Source organism: Chaetura pelagica, unplaced genomic scaffold (genome assembly GCF_000747805.2).
Source record: "Chaetura pelagica isolate M959 unplaced genomic scaffold, ChaPel_1.0 scaffold29, whole genome shotgun sequence".
In the NCBI taxonomy this organism is placed as follows: domain Eukaryota; kingdom Metazoa; phylum Chordata; class Aves; order Apodiformes; family Apodidae; genus Chaetura; species Chaetura pelagica.
The window spans coordinates 2,587,261-2,604,623 of NW_009970720.1; the positions used below are offsets into that span (position 1 = coordinate 2,587,261).

Genomic DNA, 17,363 nt, shown 5'->3' on the forward strand with positions numbered 1-17,363 from the left:
CAGGAATGGCTTTCTTCATCTCTTCTGTTTCAGTGACAGAATGAACAGTGGGATCCCTGATCCTTATCACTGTTGATTGGTATAGCTCCATGGACAGAAGAATAATTTTGACTATATCTGTTGGGCCATGTCACAGAGAAGATCCCCTTCTCCCCTTTCCACAGAATCAGTCAGCTCCTCTCCTGAGGCAGTCTCCTTCCTGAGCAGTACAGTTCCTCTACTCATTCTCTTTATCTTGCATTTGCTCACTTTGCTTGAGACTGGTGTAAAGGGGATTTTGAGTGGTAACTGGCAAGCAAAACATCAGAAGCAAACTTTGTCAAAATACACAGTTTCAAAGTCAGTGTGGGTGATTTGCTTTTAAATGCCTTTTCACTGCTTTAGATAGGTGCCTGGAAGAAGCATTTATTCATTATAGTTTTATAAAAGTCATTAAAGACTGTCTTCACAGGAAAAATTCTGAGATTCAAAGGAATTCTGCTACATTTGAGATGTGCTACATTTGACTTTTATTGTGCAATAATGAAGGCAACAAAATACAAATCCCTATAATGAAACGTTACACAAAAAGGACACAGACCTTAAGGTGACACAAACAGGAAAAATGTAATAAACCATGTGTCGTGCTGCTGCAGCTGTTTCGCCTCTTACCAATTTTCACAGTCTATAAAATCTTGGAAAGCACCAGATGTTTAGGGGAACTTGTCCCACTCTCCCTAGCTTTGAAAGTAGATGCAAGATTTACTAGTGCTATATAAATGTGATTTCCATCCTGACTTTTGTATTTATAAACTAGGTGGAACGTGGAACACATCCTGCTGTCAGAGAGCTCATTTACTTCGCTCCTCCTCACTTGCAGATCTTGGGTGTTGCTGGACAATTGTAGTAAGTACAGAACAACACTGGAACATGCAGTCCAAACTACTGTATTGGCTTAGCTACTGACAAATCCATATGAGAGTTTTCTCCTAGTAACAAGTTTTGCCAAAACGACCTTGCAATACACAGATTATGAGCTCAGCAAAAATATCTTGTTTTCTATGAATATGCATTTGGGATTCCTGCCTACGCAGAGACTGTTAGTGCACAAAATCATAATTTTTTTTTAATTTTTTTTTTTCTCCTAGTGCATGGTTCCTAGATTTGGAACAGGGATAAAAACGGCTCATGCATAATTTCCAATCTTTCATAGCTCAGAGGTGCTGTAAAGTGCAACCGTTCATTTTAATTCAGTGAGTAGAAGTTTTGTTATGTTTAGTGCTAAGGGAATTGCATGTGTTACTAGAAATTCTGTGACAGCTGTCAGAAACAGACAACTTGCCACAATTCTGTGTTTCATAAAGGAAGGACTAAGGACCCTCATATTCAGCAAAGCTGTCAGAGGCTTCAAAAATGGGATAAAACAGAACACCTTTTCCAAACACAAGAAAATCTCTGTCTCTCCTTCTCTATTCCCTTCCCCATCAAGTTGCAGAGGGGAAGACGTATAGGTAGAAGAAAGGAAATAACGTCTTGATTCATTTGTACTTTATACTGCCTTGTCATCACTGACCAGAAGGGACAATTGCATAGCAGCCTGCTTTCCTTTAATAAATTAACACTGTGTTTTAACATAATGTCCAAGCTGCATGGAGTTTTTTTTCCAAGAGCAGGAACAATCAAAGTTCGAAATCCATAGTAGAAGACAAAGAGACAAGGGCTTTGCATCAAAGACTCTGAAAATCTGAATCTTTAAGCATTGCCACAATTTCCAGCACATGCCTCACCCTGCACAGCACTCTTCCTGAATTTAAAGCACCAGAAAAAGATATCTTCTCTTAAGACTTGCAGTCTTACCTTCAAGCTTTTGATCTGAAGGGGTGCTTGCCTTAATAAATCCTCTGTTACCTTAGTTACAATGTGGGTTGTTTGTTGTTTTTTTTTTCTTTCTAAAAGCCTACATTATTTTCTTTGATCAGAATTATTTTTTTATGACAAAAGGAAAGTAGCTTATGCAATGCCTTTAACAGGTCAACATTTTTTTTTTTCCCCATCAGCTCCTATGTAGCTTTCTGATGAAAGACTAACTGCTTGTCACACCAGTAATCCCACGGGTACCCCTCTGTACCGTGCTGCTTCTGGTGTTAGCTCCCTTAACCAGTACGAGGTACTGAGACTGCATGTTTGTTTGCATCATTTGTTTATTATTGGTGTTTGAATTTTTGGCTAATGCTATTTTTATGGCACACTCAGTGCTGTTTTTCCCTTCTCATTCTCTGATTCACTTTTCATCCTGTTTTCTTCTCCATATCCATCCTGTACCACCTCTCTGCTGAGTAAAGTGAAAATCCATGAATGAGTCAGAGTCAAATTTTCAAAGTCACATTGGTCAGTGGGGTTTGAAACTAAGCAAAATGAGATTGTTCATATTTTTTATTTCCAAATAACATTTTTTTTTTTTTTTTGCAATTAAGAGTTTTATCCCATATTTTCCAGCTACTTTTATTTTCCTGAAATCCAGTTTAAGCTATGAGACTCCTTAATGACTGGTGCAACTAGCTGTTTCTGCTCTTTCAGTATTTTCAATACCCTGGTTTAATTCCTCATCCTGTCTCCTTTGTATCATCTAAAACAACTTGAAGCTCTTCTTGCTAAATTGTATTCTTCTGGGAGTTTGTTTTTCTAATTTGCTACAGGATATCTGAATAGCTGTCTAAAGGAGATATGTTTCTTGCTTTTTCTCAGTTTACTTGAATGAAGAATTATGTGAATAAAACTGCAACACCATTTTCCCTTAAAAAAGACATATTCTGCGCTCCATTTTAACATTCTTATTGCATGTTTGGTACTTTCTATTCAGGAAACTGAAAGGGAGACATGAACATACTTTATCCTAGAATCAGGAATTAATAATTTCTCATGTATGTAACTTTTTTTGCCTATATAGTACCAGAATTAAGAACAGCAGCTGTTATGATTTATGTTTACTGGATGCCATACAATGTTTTTATCTTCTCAGCTTGCAAGACCCTAGTTGTCAGTTGTAATTCATACTATTTCTGCCACGTTAAGCTTGTTATCAAATCCTCAACATTTCACATATCATGTAACAATTCAGCTCAGAAGCAGTAACACCACACCATTCCTTTTGAGGTAGGAAATATGAAATGTGACTGGCTTGGGGCAGGGGGGAAGAGTAACTTCTTACTGCAAGCCAGGAATTTCAATTGTAAATTGAGGTGCACCTGCAGTTGTTTCATTGCTCATATTGACCAACAGTGTCTTCTAACCTCATAAAATGCTGCAGATGTTTTTTCTATTACCAGCATTTCCTTCCACTAATATTTAAACTCTTCTTACCTATGAACAGACTCCACTCAGTATCCAAATCAGCCTGATTTGCTAGGCAGCCCTTCATTACATTGAGGCAATAGTTGTTGCAAGGTTTCACAGTGGGAAGTCCTCTGCAGTAGGGGCAGTACAACATCTTCATTAACGCCCGGATGCACCCTGGGGTGGGACTGACCTGCAGAGTTTAAGGGGGGGAAAGAAAAAGAAAAAAGGAGGAAATCAATCTCCTGCTCTGTGAATTTTGGGATCACTGAAGTTATGCCTCTCAAGCAGTAAGTGCAGAAGGGGCAATTTGTAAAAAGAGTTTGATCCTTAATAACATTCTCCTATAAGACTAATTCATTCCTGCCAGCTATCTTCATGTATCACAGCCAGCAACAACTTTCAGGAATGCGAAGATCAACACTACCCTACTGATGGCAGTGCCTGGGCTGCCTCCCAAGCCATTCCCCACAAAATCTAGTGGAAAGCAGAGGAAAAACATCCAGACAATCAGCTGGACAGCAACCAATGTGGAAGATCATGAGGAGACCAAACACTCTTCCTACTCAGGCTAGAACTGTCAGTCACGCCATCACCGGAACAGATTCTCTTCTTTATAAAAGCACAGTAAATCCAGGATAATCTTGACAATTTGTGTAAAACTAATCAGAACTGTACCATGACAAAGGGATATCATTCTGTTTTCAGACAAAAATACCCTTCTGTCTTCTCAGACAATTTCATAAAGAGATCAGACAGGGGTGTTTTTTTGTATGCTTTTGACATCTTGAGTGACAAAAAGCATTACTGACAAAAATCTAATCCATTTCAAGTTACATATCAGAATGGCACAACATGGCTGCATGCAGGGAACTTAAATCGCCACCAGAGTCAATGGAAAGACACCCCTTGAGTTTAGGATTTCCATTCAAAGTCATTAACACTGGGTACAGCTGATAGAAGAAACTGGTGTGTAGGCAGAAACTCTTAGTGATATGTGTTACAGTTTGCACTAGAAGGGCATGGGTTTCCTGGACAGGGAGCATAGAGGTTAGAGAAAGGCTTCTGCATAAGGCCTCTCCATTATATCTAATGATTCTTCACCTCATCTCTTTTAGTCATCAAAATGCTGGGCATCTATTCAGCAATGTACCTTCCATATTCAATGGAGAGAAAGTGGTCCTTTTTGGGTCATTTCTTTATCCTAGCTCCTGAAGAGTATGATAAATCATCTTTTGGAGGACACTGTCTGAATCCTCCATATCTAAATGTAAATGGCACAAATTAGTCACACTTGGCAAACACACAAACTCCCATGGGTAAACATTATTTCTTTCATCCTTTGAGGTCCATATTTAGTTGTTTCACCTCAGACTTTCAAAATCGTCTCTACTGTTACAATATATGTTTTCAGGCCAGAAATGCTCTCTTGGATTAAAAGTGCACACAAGGTGCTACTTGCAATAGCATCATGGAATGGTGCAGTGGAGCATAAGCTTCTTGTGCTGGAGTGACAGCTTAGAGCAATGACAAAGGGCTAGGGACTCCTCAGTGATTTCAAAATTCCTGGACAGAAGAGTACAAAGCAAAGGCACTCCTTTCACTCATTCTGTTGGCTTATGAATAAATGCAACACTTTAATATGAATTTTAAGGCATTAAACTGCTTTTCTGTATACACGGTAAATTGTGCTGAAAGCATGAATCTGACTTTGCACTGTAGCAGTAGGTGTAAACGGATGTGATTTGTATTTTCAGGGTTTTACTGAAATGGTACTTTTCTTTTTCTCTGCAATTTCTCCCTTTTTAATGTTAAATCACTGATTTTTTGAGAACTGTGCCAAACATACTCTTTACACTTGACATTTTTATATGAATATGGATCTGTAAGGAGTTACAGCAGATGCTTCTGAATATGCTCAGAAGTGATTTTTTTTCCCTTGGTTTCCTAGGGAAATGCACATAACTAGCAAAATACTGACGGTGTGCGTGAAGGTAAACTTATCCATCCTTTTTCAATAGCTTTTGAACTTCTGGCCAATTTCAATCAAATTTGACTGAGGACTTGAGTCCTAGTGCATTAAGATCCTACAAGTTTTGTTTTGTTTTGTTTTGTTTTTAAATAGACAGGTGGGAGAAGAAAAGGAGAGGCTCTATTGCTGCCTTTATTGAGGAAAAGGCTGAAGCATGAGGTCAGCTTCTCACAGGTATCAAAGAATGCTGCTATGAATGACCCACAGGTTAAAAAAGCACCAGGAGGAATTCTCACTTTATTAAACAGTAGAAAATCCAAACACAAGAAAAGCCAGACTTCATTATTTCTACCATTCAGAGCTACTTTTCCAAGTCCCTTTTCCAACTATTTTATCTTTATACTTCCAAGACTAGAACAGGGCCAATCTTACAAAAAGATTAGCACCAAAAGTGGGTTGTAAGAAGAATACTTACTTGTATGGTCAACAACAGAATCTTCAAAATGGGTTTGGAATTGCTTCTTAAAGTCAAAGATATTTCTAGCTGTGGGTGCTGAGAGTTTTATCAGCGAATTTCCTTTTGTGCTTACAATTATTATTTTCCCCAGGCCCAGAAGTCTTGCCAATGCACAGTTGTCAGCACCCTAATTTCATCTGGAATTTGCATGTTCACCTATCAGCACACTCCCAAGCCCACTTGAGTACTTGTGCTAACAGCAAATATACCTTTAGGATCTTCACCTTTCACAAAACTTCCTGGCAATTTCATTCTCAAAAACCATAAATAGAGGAGAAAAGAGACTCCCTGTCTTTATATTACATTTATATAAAGCAAATACCATAAATATTTATGTGAGCCTTATTTTATCACAAGTTCAGCCTGAAAGGTAACTATCTATCATGTCTTTCTCTGCCAGAAGTCCATATCATATCCCTGATCTGCCAGGACAGGACCTTAAAGGACAGTTAAAAAAATCTATTTACACTAGCCCAGTGAATCTTGAATTCTTGTTGCATTACAGAACAGATTTAACCAGAGTACCCCCAGACACAATCCACTGTGGAGTATTCAGGGTAAATTCTTACCACTCACAACGAATGACCATGACACAGGTGTCTCATATGTTGTCTGAATGTTTTAATATCCTCTGTACAAAATGGTGGCACCATCAACAGCAAGAACAAGAAAGCAAGATGCCTTGCTTTTGTTTAGAGATAAGTAATGCAGTTTTTAGGGTAAAAGGCCAAACTGCAACTCTAAGCAGAAAGCAGATGGAGAACGCTTCTACAGAAGCCTCTGACATATCTACATCTGCCTCTGAGAAAGACCAACACAAGCAGCTCCTTGCTGATTAACCTGGATGTTGCAGACCTGTTTCAGAAGATGCTATGCTGGTGAAATAAGATACAGATCGATTGCACTCTCCGAGGCCAAGTAGCAGGGACTGCCCTATATTCTGATACCCATATCCCATACTACTACATAGTTCTGGCACTTCACCTCCTCTGGGTTCTATCTGGTACCTGAGTAACTGAAATGCACAATTATTTTGTGTGGCTATTTTCCAGCTTAAAGTATCTGGAATAATAGGAGACTCCTGCAGGCAACAGATGTAAAGGGAAGCTGAATATAACATGTGTTTTGAAGTGAGACAGAAGTTTATGTTTGATAGTGCTCAGATGGCACTTGGATTAGCATTGGAAAGAAGAGAAGGGACCAAAACAAGACAGGTATTTTAATGCAGCTTTCTGGAAGCAGTCTCTGGCTTCCAAACTGCACAGGCACAGACTGAAGAGAGCCAGATGAAGAGGTCGAAAACACCTTAGGAGGAAGGCTAACAATTAAGCCATGACCTGAGCACACAATGAGTCCCGTTCTCAAGCTTGCTCCATGCTCGCCTGTCACTTAGCAGTACTCATGTACCTTTAGGTGACCAACCCTTCCCATCTGTGGCACAGGGAAAAACTGAAGTAACTCAGCTACTTGGGAAGTCTGAAGGCTAAAAGTTAACTGCTGTATTACAGCAGTTAAGTGTCTTTGTGAATCTAGCCTCCAGTGAGCACCCAAGTTTCACTTCTCAGCTTCAGCTGTGTTTTTTTTTCTGTACCTTTCTTTTCAGAGAATTCAGTCAGGTCTTTTTCATCCCTCAACAGTGCCAGAAGTATCTTTGATGCAAAAAAAATAATCAAATTTTGCTCTAACATTCTGAAAACTTGGTAAAAAACAAGGGTAAAAATATTTAGGTTAGAGCATGAGTATTTCAGAAAGCCATGAACACATGAAATCCAGAGATTACCACAGAAAGTTTATTTTCAATGACCTGTGATTGGCTTGCTACATCTTGCTACTGGCAAATTCTATGAAATGTATTTTCAAAGCCCATTCCTCATTCCTATCTTAAAAAACATATTTAGAGCCTATTACACCTCATAATATTTTTCTGCAGACCAGTCAAAAGGCAGATACTGATTTAATTCAGAAGTATTCAAAAACTGCATTTGCTGAGGAGAGCTGTGTCTCAGCTCAGGTGTTTCAACATTTTTTCTGCAAGTAACATTTGTGGATTGATACATCTTGGTTCATTGTTGGTTTTGTTTGCTTGTTTTTGTTTTTATTCTTTTCCCGGTTGTTTTTTTTTTGTTTTTTTTTTTTGTTTGTTTTTTTTGTCTTTTAAAATGCATTACAATTGCTTCTGTGCTAATCACAGTAGAGGAACTTGCATAAACTCTAAAGTTCAGAAATAACTAGTTCTTATGTAAACCATATATTACAAATCAAGGAGATCCCACTGAATAACATAACTGGGGAAACCGCTATAGAGGAGTCATTAATTATATCATGTTGGTTCCCTGACTGACTAGGACATCTTTATTTTAGTGTAAGCATACATGGAATCAGCGGATCAGCAAAGTGCCTTTCTGAGCTTTGATTTAGCCTAGTAGCTGCAGGACATGTTACTTTAGTACATTTTGTAACCTTTTCTGACAGCTTCAGCTTGATCTAAATGCCTGGTTTTGCATACATGCAAAAAAATCACAAAGCAAGATTTTTAAGAGCTTCATTGCTGAACACTTGTTTTCCCCCTCAGAAATTCTAGGAGGAACATTATTTAATATAGAATATAAATAATTGAGGGGAGAAGTTCTTTGGGTAAAAGCCATGAAATTGCATTCTCTTGAAACACTGCATCTGCAAAGACTGCTTTGTTATGTACTTGACCTGTTTTTGTAATCAAAAGCCTTGGCTTTTTCAGATACACAAACATAAACCTTTCTTCGTATACAATAAATCAGGGAAATTCATTAAACAAGTGGTCACCTTCAGAAGGACCAAAAAATGTGACATTAAGTTTCTCTGTTTGTATTTATAGATTTCTTACCAAACTAGCTGGTATATGTTGTTTGGTAATAAAAAAAGGGTGTTAATCAAAAGCAATATTGAATGTACCAGAATCCACAGCATAAAACCATACTTAGGTTCAAATCCTGTCATTTTGTGACATACAATAAAACTTTTCAAATATGACCAGAATTAGTCAAAACTGAGTCCACCCTGGAGACAACAAAGGGGGGCATAACTCCTTCCTACCTTTCCTATACACCTGGTGGAACTGATCCCATTTGGAAACATAGGGAGTCACTCCTTAGGATGAAAACACTGTAGGGAAACTGCAGAGAGGAACCTGTTGATTTCTAGGAAACTGGCCCAGGAAGTAGATACTCTGTCAATATGCCTCTACACTAGAACAACCCATATTCTGGGAAGAAGAAGGAAATAGCATTTTATTTCTCACAAGCTTTATGAATGCAGTAACAACCCGGCTGCTGGATAAAACATGGAGACTTCTACATCCTTCCTATTTGGTGTTCAAGACAAGGTATCAAATGCTTTGCTTTATACAAGGAGGTAAGTTGTATTCCTGCAATACCATGTAAATGGTCCATAACTGGAGAGAGTTTTGAAATGAATCCCTGTTTCTAGCGCTTGTATGTTGGTTAAATCATCCAGCACTTCACTCAAGAAGCTTGTGCTGTGTGTCCTGCATGGGCACGATGCACTCTCTGAGAAATTGGGCACTGGCATCCTTACATCAGTTTTTGGATCTCTGTGTAGTCTATCTACAACTTAATGATGGAAAAATAGTTAAGTTTACCAAGCATAATCTTGCGCATAACTTAATTATTTCAAGAGTTTAAAAATAGAACTAGGTGATAATAATAAAATGCTTATGTATGTGGCCAGATCAGTTTGATCTTAAATACATTGGTGTGTCTCAATCAACTCCAAGAGAAAGACAGACTCCAGTAAGAGTGGCAGTTCCCCTATATTTTTCCACCAAAAACTTAATACATGTGTGGACAACTCCATAGTCAATTTCTAGCTCTCCCTGTCAAAAAAAACCTGCACAGTATAATTCTAGTATTTCTATCAAAAATTATATTTTAAATCAAATGAGACACCAGGTTTTTAAGTTTATGCTTGTGATTTTGGAGAGATCGAAGAAGACAAAATCTAAAGAATTGCTGATTGTTGCATTCAACCTGTAAGATATGAAACAAACTTTTATAAAGCACAAAAATATTGTTTCTGATCTCATTAAATTAGTGCAAACCTATTGTAACAGTGATGTAACAGGGATAAGACTGAAATGTATCATGATGTACGCTTTATAGGGTACATTATAGGGTCACGAACATTTGGATCCCCCATGCTAAGAGCTACAGGTCAATTTTTCATTCATAAAATCATAGAATGCCAGGTTGAAAGGGACCTCAAGGATCATCTGGTCCAACCTTTGTAGGTAGCACCATAGTTGATATGAGGTGGCTCAGCACCCTGTCAAGCTGAGACTTCAAACTGTCCAATATGGGGGAATCTACCACTTACCTTGGGAGACTATTCCGATGTTAGACTGTCCATCCCTGGGGGACCCCACTTGTGACCAGTCACCAGACTGAGGAGGAACTATTTACTATCACCCTCTGGGTATGACCTGTCAGCCAGTTCCCCACCCACTACACAGACCACTTGTCAAGGCTGTAAGGAGTCAGTTTCTGCAGGAGGAGGCTGTGGGGAACCATGTCAAAAGCCTTGGAGAAGTCCAGGTTGACAATGTCCACCACTTGCCCTGCATCAACCGAGTGGGTGACTGTCGTAGAAGGGAATCAGGTTTGTCAAGCACGATTTGCCCCTGGTAAATCCTTGTTAGCTTTTCCCAATCATGTGCTTCAAATGATTTGTGACAGCCCCCAGTTCCTTTCATCTTTAGTTAACTTCAGTACAAAGGCAATCAAACACTATTTTTCCTCATACTTCATTGACACTATCTTCTCAACCTGTTACATTTACTTCCTATTGATTTTTGTTGTTGTTGGTTGTTTTTTCTACTGGAGAAAGTGGGTAAAGTTTCACTACCATTTTTTTCTTCCTCTTTTTATTCTTCAAACAAGATTTGCTCACTGTTGGATCCAAATGATTAATTTTTCTCCTTGTCCATATTTTGGCTATTTTAATGAGCACTGTGTTACTGCTGATTTCATTTAATAATTTAGATATCAAGCAAGTCCTTTTCAGCAGATTTCAGATGAAAAGACCTGTGTGTATTTAATTAGAAGTACATAGAAATATTTGTAAGATATTTGAATACTCTACTGAAGTACTTCTCATTTTTTTCAGTCTGGTTTTTAGATGCTAAGATCTCAGTCCACTGCTTCCATAGCACAATCTGATATGAAAATGGAAATACAGCATCAGCCATACTCAATTTGGAATCTATGTTTTTGAAGGTAAATTTGAGAACACTTGCTTAAATCAATCAAAAAGCTAGTTTAATACTAACCTTCTAAAGATAAAAATAGCTATCTTTTTAACAATTCCTAGCATCCCAGATGACTGAAAGGTAGAAGACCTGGTTTGGTACTACAGCTTTTTGCTGCTGTCTTTGACTTTGTGTTTGAATTATACCAAAATAGAAGTAAAACTCTACAGCTGAAAGATTCTCACAACTCTGACAGTGTAACTCAAGAATATGGTAAGATAAACCACACTAAATTTAATGCTAAGGTTTTAATATAAAAAAAAATATTTTCCTATAAAATATATAAGCTACAGTTCAATATGCTCATTAGGTTATTAGAAATACTTTCAGAGTAATATAGCTGAACCCTAAAAAAGTTCATATTGCAAAAAAGAAATAGCACATTTGCTATCTGACATAAAGGAAAAGGAACATCTAGTAGTTTTTCTTGTCCAACTCAGATGTCCTTTTCCATTGTCTATGATTTTGAAATCCTGAGAAATATGACAAATGGATTTCTTTTCTACATCTATTAAAGTCTGAGGCTTTTTTCATACTTATTTGGTCATCACAGTATGTCTATAGCTGTGTTCTGATATGTGTATAGTTCTGGAAGGCAGGCAAATATTGCTCCTCCATTTTACAGATAAAAAAAAAAAAAGAAATTCACACACAGTTTTTAAAGGTATTTACATGGATAAAACCCTAAAAATTATACCTGAATTTTTGAACACTGCTCATAATTATTGCTATCATATTGAATTGGCTACAGGAAAATAAGGTCTATAAGTGGCGAAGTGATTACATCAGGAGGTTGTACATCAAACAATAAATCACTGTTAGATGAATCGTGGAATTCCACAATTTCCCCGCAGAAGTCAAGGGCAAAAAACCACAAGGACAAAATGTTCAGATGTTTACTTGAGTGAGACTGCACCTCTATTTACAGGGGAAAAGAAAAGCTTATCCTATTTTTAGGAAACCAGTAAAATTACTTATTATAGTATCTGAATAGAGAAAATTCAAATTTAGAAAACCACTTGAAAAGCTGCAGTCACAAGGATATTTTGTGTAAAGCTATTTTTTAATCTCTTGAAATCACTTCTGAGTGATGCTTTACAGCTATTTGTTTTTACAATTTGAGTTTTTAGAAAATATAAAGTATGAATGCACAAATGTAAGTATTAAAACGTTCTTCTTAAATCCTATTTTAACTGTCAGAGACATAATAATTTTCAAACAAACTGGGTTGGAAAATGCTGTTTTATTAAAAATATAATTAAAGAAGAGACTGAAAAATAGTATAAACTTAGAAAATACTCCTATATATGGTGGCTTACATACTATGAGATACAACTAAGCTGAAAAATGTGCCCTGTACATTTTCTGGAAAAATATTTTTCTTTTTGATCTGTTCTTAAAGTAAGCTCACATTAAACAGAATTTGAGTTATGGATTCCATCTGTTATTTTGCCAGCATTTCAAGGGCAAAGCTAAGGTGAAAAATCTTTAAAATAATTTCTTCCTTCTACTCTCAGGAGATGAGAAGTTTTCTGTTACACAGAAATAAGGAGGGAATTTCACAGCTGTTGGGCTTTTCAAATCCCACCACCTCTTCTGGAACATAAACTTTAAGACACTGTCTAAATAAAAAGTCATTCATTTGCTTTCTTCCCAGAGAAAAAGCCTCACTGCATCTCACTTAATTCTTCAAACCGAATTCCGCTCAATTCTTGTGCTCAATTCTTCCAACGTGGTGTAGCAGTGTCTATAGCTTCCGCCAGATAAGATGGTTTAAGAGGACAGCATGTGCTAAATTTGCCAGGGCTGAAAATAGAATAGGACACGATCATAAGCAAACAAGGTCAGAAGACCTCCTGAAACTGGCCACGTCAAGTAATTTGGGGAGCAATAAGAAAATCCATAAAGTCCAGCATCTTAGAAGAGGTCCTTAGTATGATTTGCTTGACCAGAGACAGACACCAAAATCTGACCTATGCTCCCTTATAAAACAGTTTAACTCCAGCTTAAGATCAGGCATCTAAAAAGGTGCTTATTACTCTCTTGTGGTACTATAATGACTAATCCATGTGCAAATATCTTCATGTGCATGCTTAAAGTTAAACAAAAAGAATCCACTGTTCTTTCCAACTAGAAAAGCAGCTGCCTTGTAGGACAGTCAGAAGAGACAAGTTGAAAGAGGCATTAAGAAAGAACACTGAGGATGAAAATGCCAGACAAGGCTTTGCATAATAGAGCAGAAGTGGCTTTGTGCTCACTAGAAGGAAAAAAAAATAATACAGAGAAGTAGGTTAAGTATAGCCCAGGTACACATCAGAAATAGAAGGGGAGGTCCTTGATAATCTGGAAATCAAACCCCCAGACAAGCAGGAGGGAAAACTCTGAGAAAGGTTTGAGATAGAAAAAGAGAACTGTCACAGCAGGAGATAATGATCAAACTGAGCAGTTAGATGTGTTGTGCAGCAGTATCTGGGTAAGAAAATGATGTGAAGAATGGTCAAAGTCAGTCCTACTTACAACACCCCAGAAGTTTAAAATGCAGACTCCATACCTGAGAGCCGTCTTGCTGACTGCCTGTGACTCACAGCGCAAAACAGAAAACCACCTGAGAAGATCAGTTCTCTTAAATAGAGAGAGAGAAGCAAAATTGTTCTTATCACTTGTAAGTACTCACAAGTAGGATTTGTTTCCTGTTCACTGACCTGTGAATTGTTTTACTGACTTAAAAAGGGCATGAAGCTCAGAGTGGTGGAGAGGGCTGTGGGATGTCTTAGTTATGCAGTGTCAGCAAGAACACACTAGCCCTGGTGAGAAAGAAATAAATGCATACATAAAGCTGGTAGTCTTGTTCAATGATAAGTTAAGTAATAATTTGAGGTGACAAGTGATAACATACTGACCCAATTCCAGCTCCTTCCTGCTCTAAGAAATATGGATGGAGTCATGATGCAAAAGACATTTTAAAGTTTATTGTAAAGTGATCATTATCTGAATTTGTTGACAATGGCAACTTCCTAGACAAAGCAAGTAAGGATATGCAGATTCCTTACAGGTGCCTTCCTGTGTGATTGATGAATTGTCTGGGCTGCACATCAGCAGTGAGTAAATGGTAGAGACTCAGTAGACTAGTACCAAAAGCAGTGTATTCTACTAGAGAGAGAAATAAAATTGTAGGGAACACAAAGCAGGCAACTCCAAGGTTGGTAGCTTTATCTACTTGATAAGTTTCATCATATTCTTACACTGAACATTTTTCAAGTGAGTTCGAAAGGTAAAATCTCATAAGCAGCCCTGGTCTATTTGGAAAAAAAAACCCAAAACAACCAAAGGAATCTCCATAGAAAAAACCATGATTTTTCAAGTTAATCATATTCTTGGTCCTTCTTAATGAAATTCAAACACCCAAATAACAGAGTGCTGAGTTTTGAAATGAAACAGCAAATCTGGTTGTTAGCAATTAGCTGTTTGTGCTCCTGTTTTATTTTGTTATGTGAATGAAGCACAGGATGGAGCACAACAGGCAGACAATAAAACAAAGTCTGTGTGTATCATACACAAGTAGAGAGATTGAAAGACTGAAAAACCTATTTTTCTTATTTCCGAAGTGAAGAAAGATGTCAGATCTTTAAGGTATCCCAGTAAGGATCTAGTCAGATACATTGCTAGGTTCTCACAATCAACCACAGTCTCCTCAGTGCCATACACAATGTCTTAGTAATATATTCAGGGAAGCACGGACTAGAGGGATGCTTTATAAATAGCTCACCATCCATTTAAAAGATCCATAAATGCCCACTGCATTATGTGGGCCCAAAACATGTGAGATCACCTTATAGCTCCATGTTAACATTTCCTTTTTTATGATCTTTCAAATGCTCTTTTTAGATTTTCACAAAGCTACATGTAAATATAAATACCATATATCAAATATTTAACAGATGCTCAAGTGCAACTTGGGATGATGAGTATGGTCTGGGATGACCTGTTTATGGGATGTGTGCCTACATTTCTGCTGAGTATTGCACTTTCAGTCTTTGTAACTGCAGAGTAGAAAGCAAATTTGCATCTTTCTCACATCATTTAAGCATTCTTCCCTTCCCTTCTTCCCTTCCTTCCTCCCTCCTTTCTCCTTCCCTTCTCTCTTTCTACACTTCCCTTCTCCTTCCCTTCCCTTCTCTTTCCTTTCTCCTTCCCTTCACTTCTCCTTCCCTTCTCCTTCCCTTCCTTTCTCCCTCCTTTCTCCTTCCCTTCTCTCTCTCTGTCCCTTTACAGAAGGGTGAACTGCAGCAGCAAAATGCCTCTATTGTACTTAGTATTATAAAATTATAACTTGCACACTATAAGTTTTGGAAAATATTCTAATGGAAAGTAAGGACATTGTAGTATTGGCTTGAAATAAGCAAGTACCCATGAAAGAAAATTTCTTGAGTTTAAGCTGGTTATATGTTCACAGTTGCAGGAAGCAGATAAAAACCTACACACTATAAAAACATATCTGACAATGAGATTTGCTTTTTTCCTTTTATGATAGACTAAATATGAGACTTACTATCAAAATGTCACTTAATCTACCATCAATTCTAGGTTTATGTACAAAACAGAAGCAGAGTCTACAAGCAGATTAAATATTTTGTTCTTCATAAATGCTCAGGAGGTAAGTTGATGTCTAAACAGTTTTTCTTTATCAAAAACTAAGCAAGAAAATGCATTCTTTGCTGGACTGAGTAGTGCCTAAAAGCCAGCAGATCTGTAAATGTGAAAATGAAAAGAAGATACTAAACCAGGAAAAAATATAGCTTAAGATTAGTTTCTTTTACCCAGGCATTTTGCCATATTAATTTTAAAACCAACAATTTTCAGTTATCACTACAAACCACTGCAATTGTCTTGATTTACAGTTCTCACTTTCTCAAGTGTAAGAATCTTTCATTTGTTTGTTATGGTTTAGGTCTGTCAACAGCCTTTGAAAGCACTGATCCTATATCATCCTCAGTGAGATAGAAGTGCTCTGCACTACACACTGAAGCCCCTGTCCGAAATGCACACTTCCCAGCCATTGGTTAGGATCAAGTGCATCATCTTTTCTTATCACTTTAATATCTCAAACATCCTCACCTTGAAGATTTTATATTAGATGGATTTGGAGGGCACAGGAAGGAGCGTGTGTACTCTACAGGGTGATGCAGCCATTGCAGCTACACTCTTTGTGGAGAACTCATGAAATCTTGGGTCAGACACACCATGTATATGGGGAAGGCTTGTATCTGTGCCTGCCCTTGTCCCTGCTGCTGTCACTCTTCCCAATAGATTTTCACAGACATTCCAAAATAAGTTAACAACAGCCATTTTTTCTGTGGACTGAACTGGTCCTGAATACACCTACTGTCAGACCAGGGCAAGGATTTTTGCATTTCTCCCCCAGCATGCCAAGTTCTCCTTTAACAAAGTAGAAGATGTTATATAGGTTGTTATATAAGATGTCAGTCCTTGCTAGATGTCAAAGCCCCCATTCGTGTTGAACCTTAAAGGACCACACAGAGTGGACTGAATGACAATTTGACCCATGTGACTAACTGGCAAATGACTGAATTTATGGTCAGCTAAGTCTGAACATCCAATAAAAGTAAAATACAGCATTGTGCAATGGCAATCTGGCAGTAAACTTGTATTTAAGTTATTTCATTGCCATTTGTCTTTATCTGAATAAGCCACCTGATTTATAAAACATGCTGGAATACAATTTATAAACATCCATATAATCCACCTAGTGGTCTGGTTTCCAGAACCACAAGGATAAACATGCTCAAACCATAAAGGCACTCTCATTGCCAGATATCCATTTATAATGCCTGCTGAAAGATGTCTCATCAGTACCATCTCCGGTATGGATGAACTGTCAGCTACATGACCACAACATCTTTCCAAACCTTTTTAAAGCAAGGAAAGTCTCAGTCATGTCCAAAGCACAAAGGTATTTCACAAGCTTGAGAGAGATTTCCTGATCAGTGCAGTAACATCATTCACCTTCAGTGAGGAAGACCACAGGGATATTACAGTGAAGTTAGCATTGCTGTAAACTTTTGACAGAGAGGCCGAATTTTCCAGGGGATACAAGAAATGCCACTAACTTCATTGTGCATGTGTATCTAAAGGGGGATATTGGAACAAGCTCTGAACCTCACAACTTCGGCCCAGGCACCACAAACAATCGTAAAAAAAAAGTACAATGTCACTGTGCCTGTCAATTCAGCAAAGAGTAC

The 17,363-nt window shown here is 37.7% G+C and overlaps 1 protein-coding gene across 1 annotated transcript in view; it reads right to left on the reverse strand.

Moving 5' to 3' along the window:
- The window catches only part of GPC6 (glypican 6), a 514,022-nt gene that overhangs the window by 197,690 nt on the left and 298,969 nt on the right, over nucleotides 1-17,363 (reverse strand). Inside the window, exon 4 of the mRNA XM_010006359.1 lies at nucleotides 3,340-3,505. Coding sequence (XP_010004661.1) covers nucleotides 3,340-3,505 — 166 coding nt within the window. The remainder of the gene's footprint in view (nucleotides 1-3,339; nucleotides 3,506-17,363) is intronic.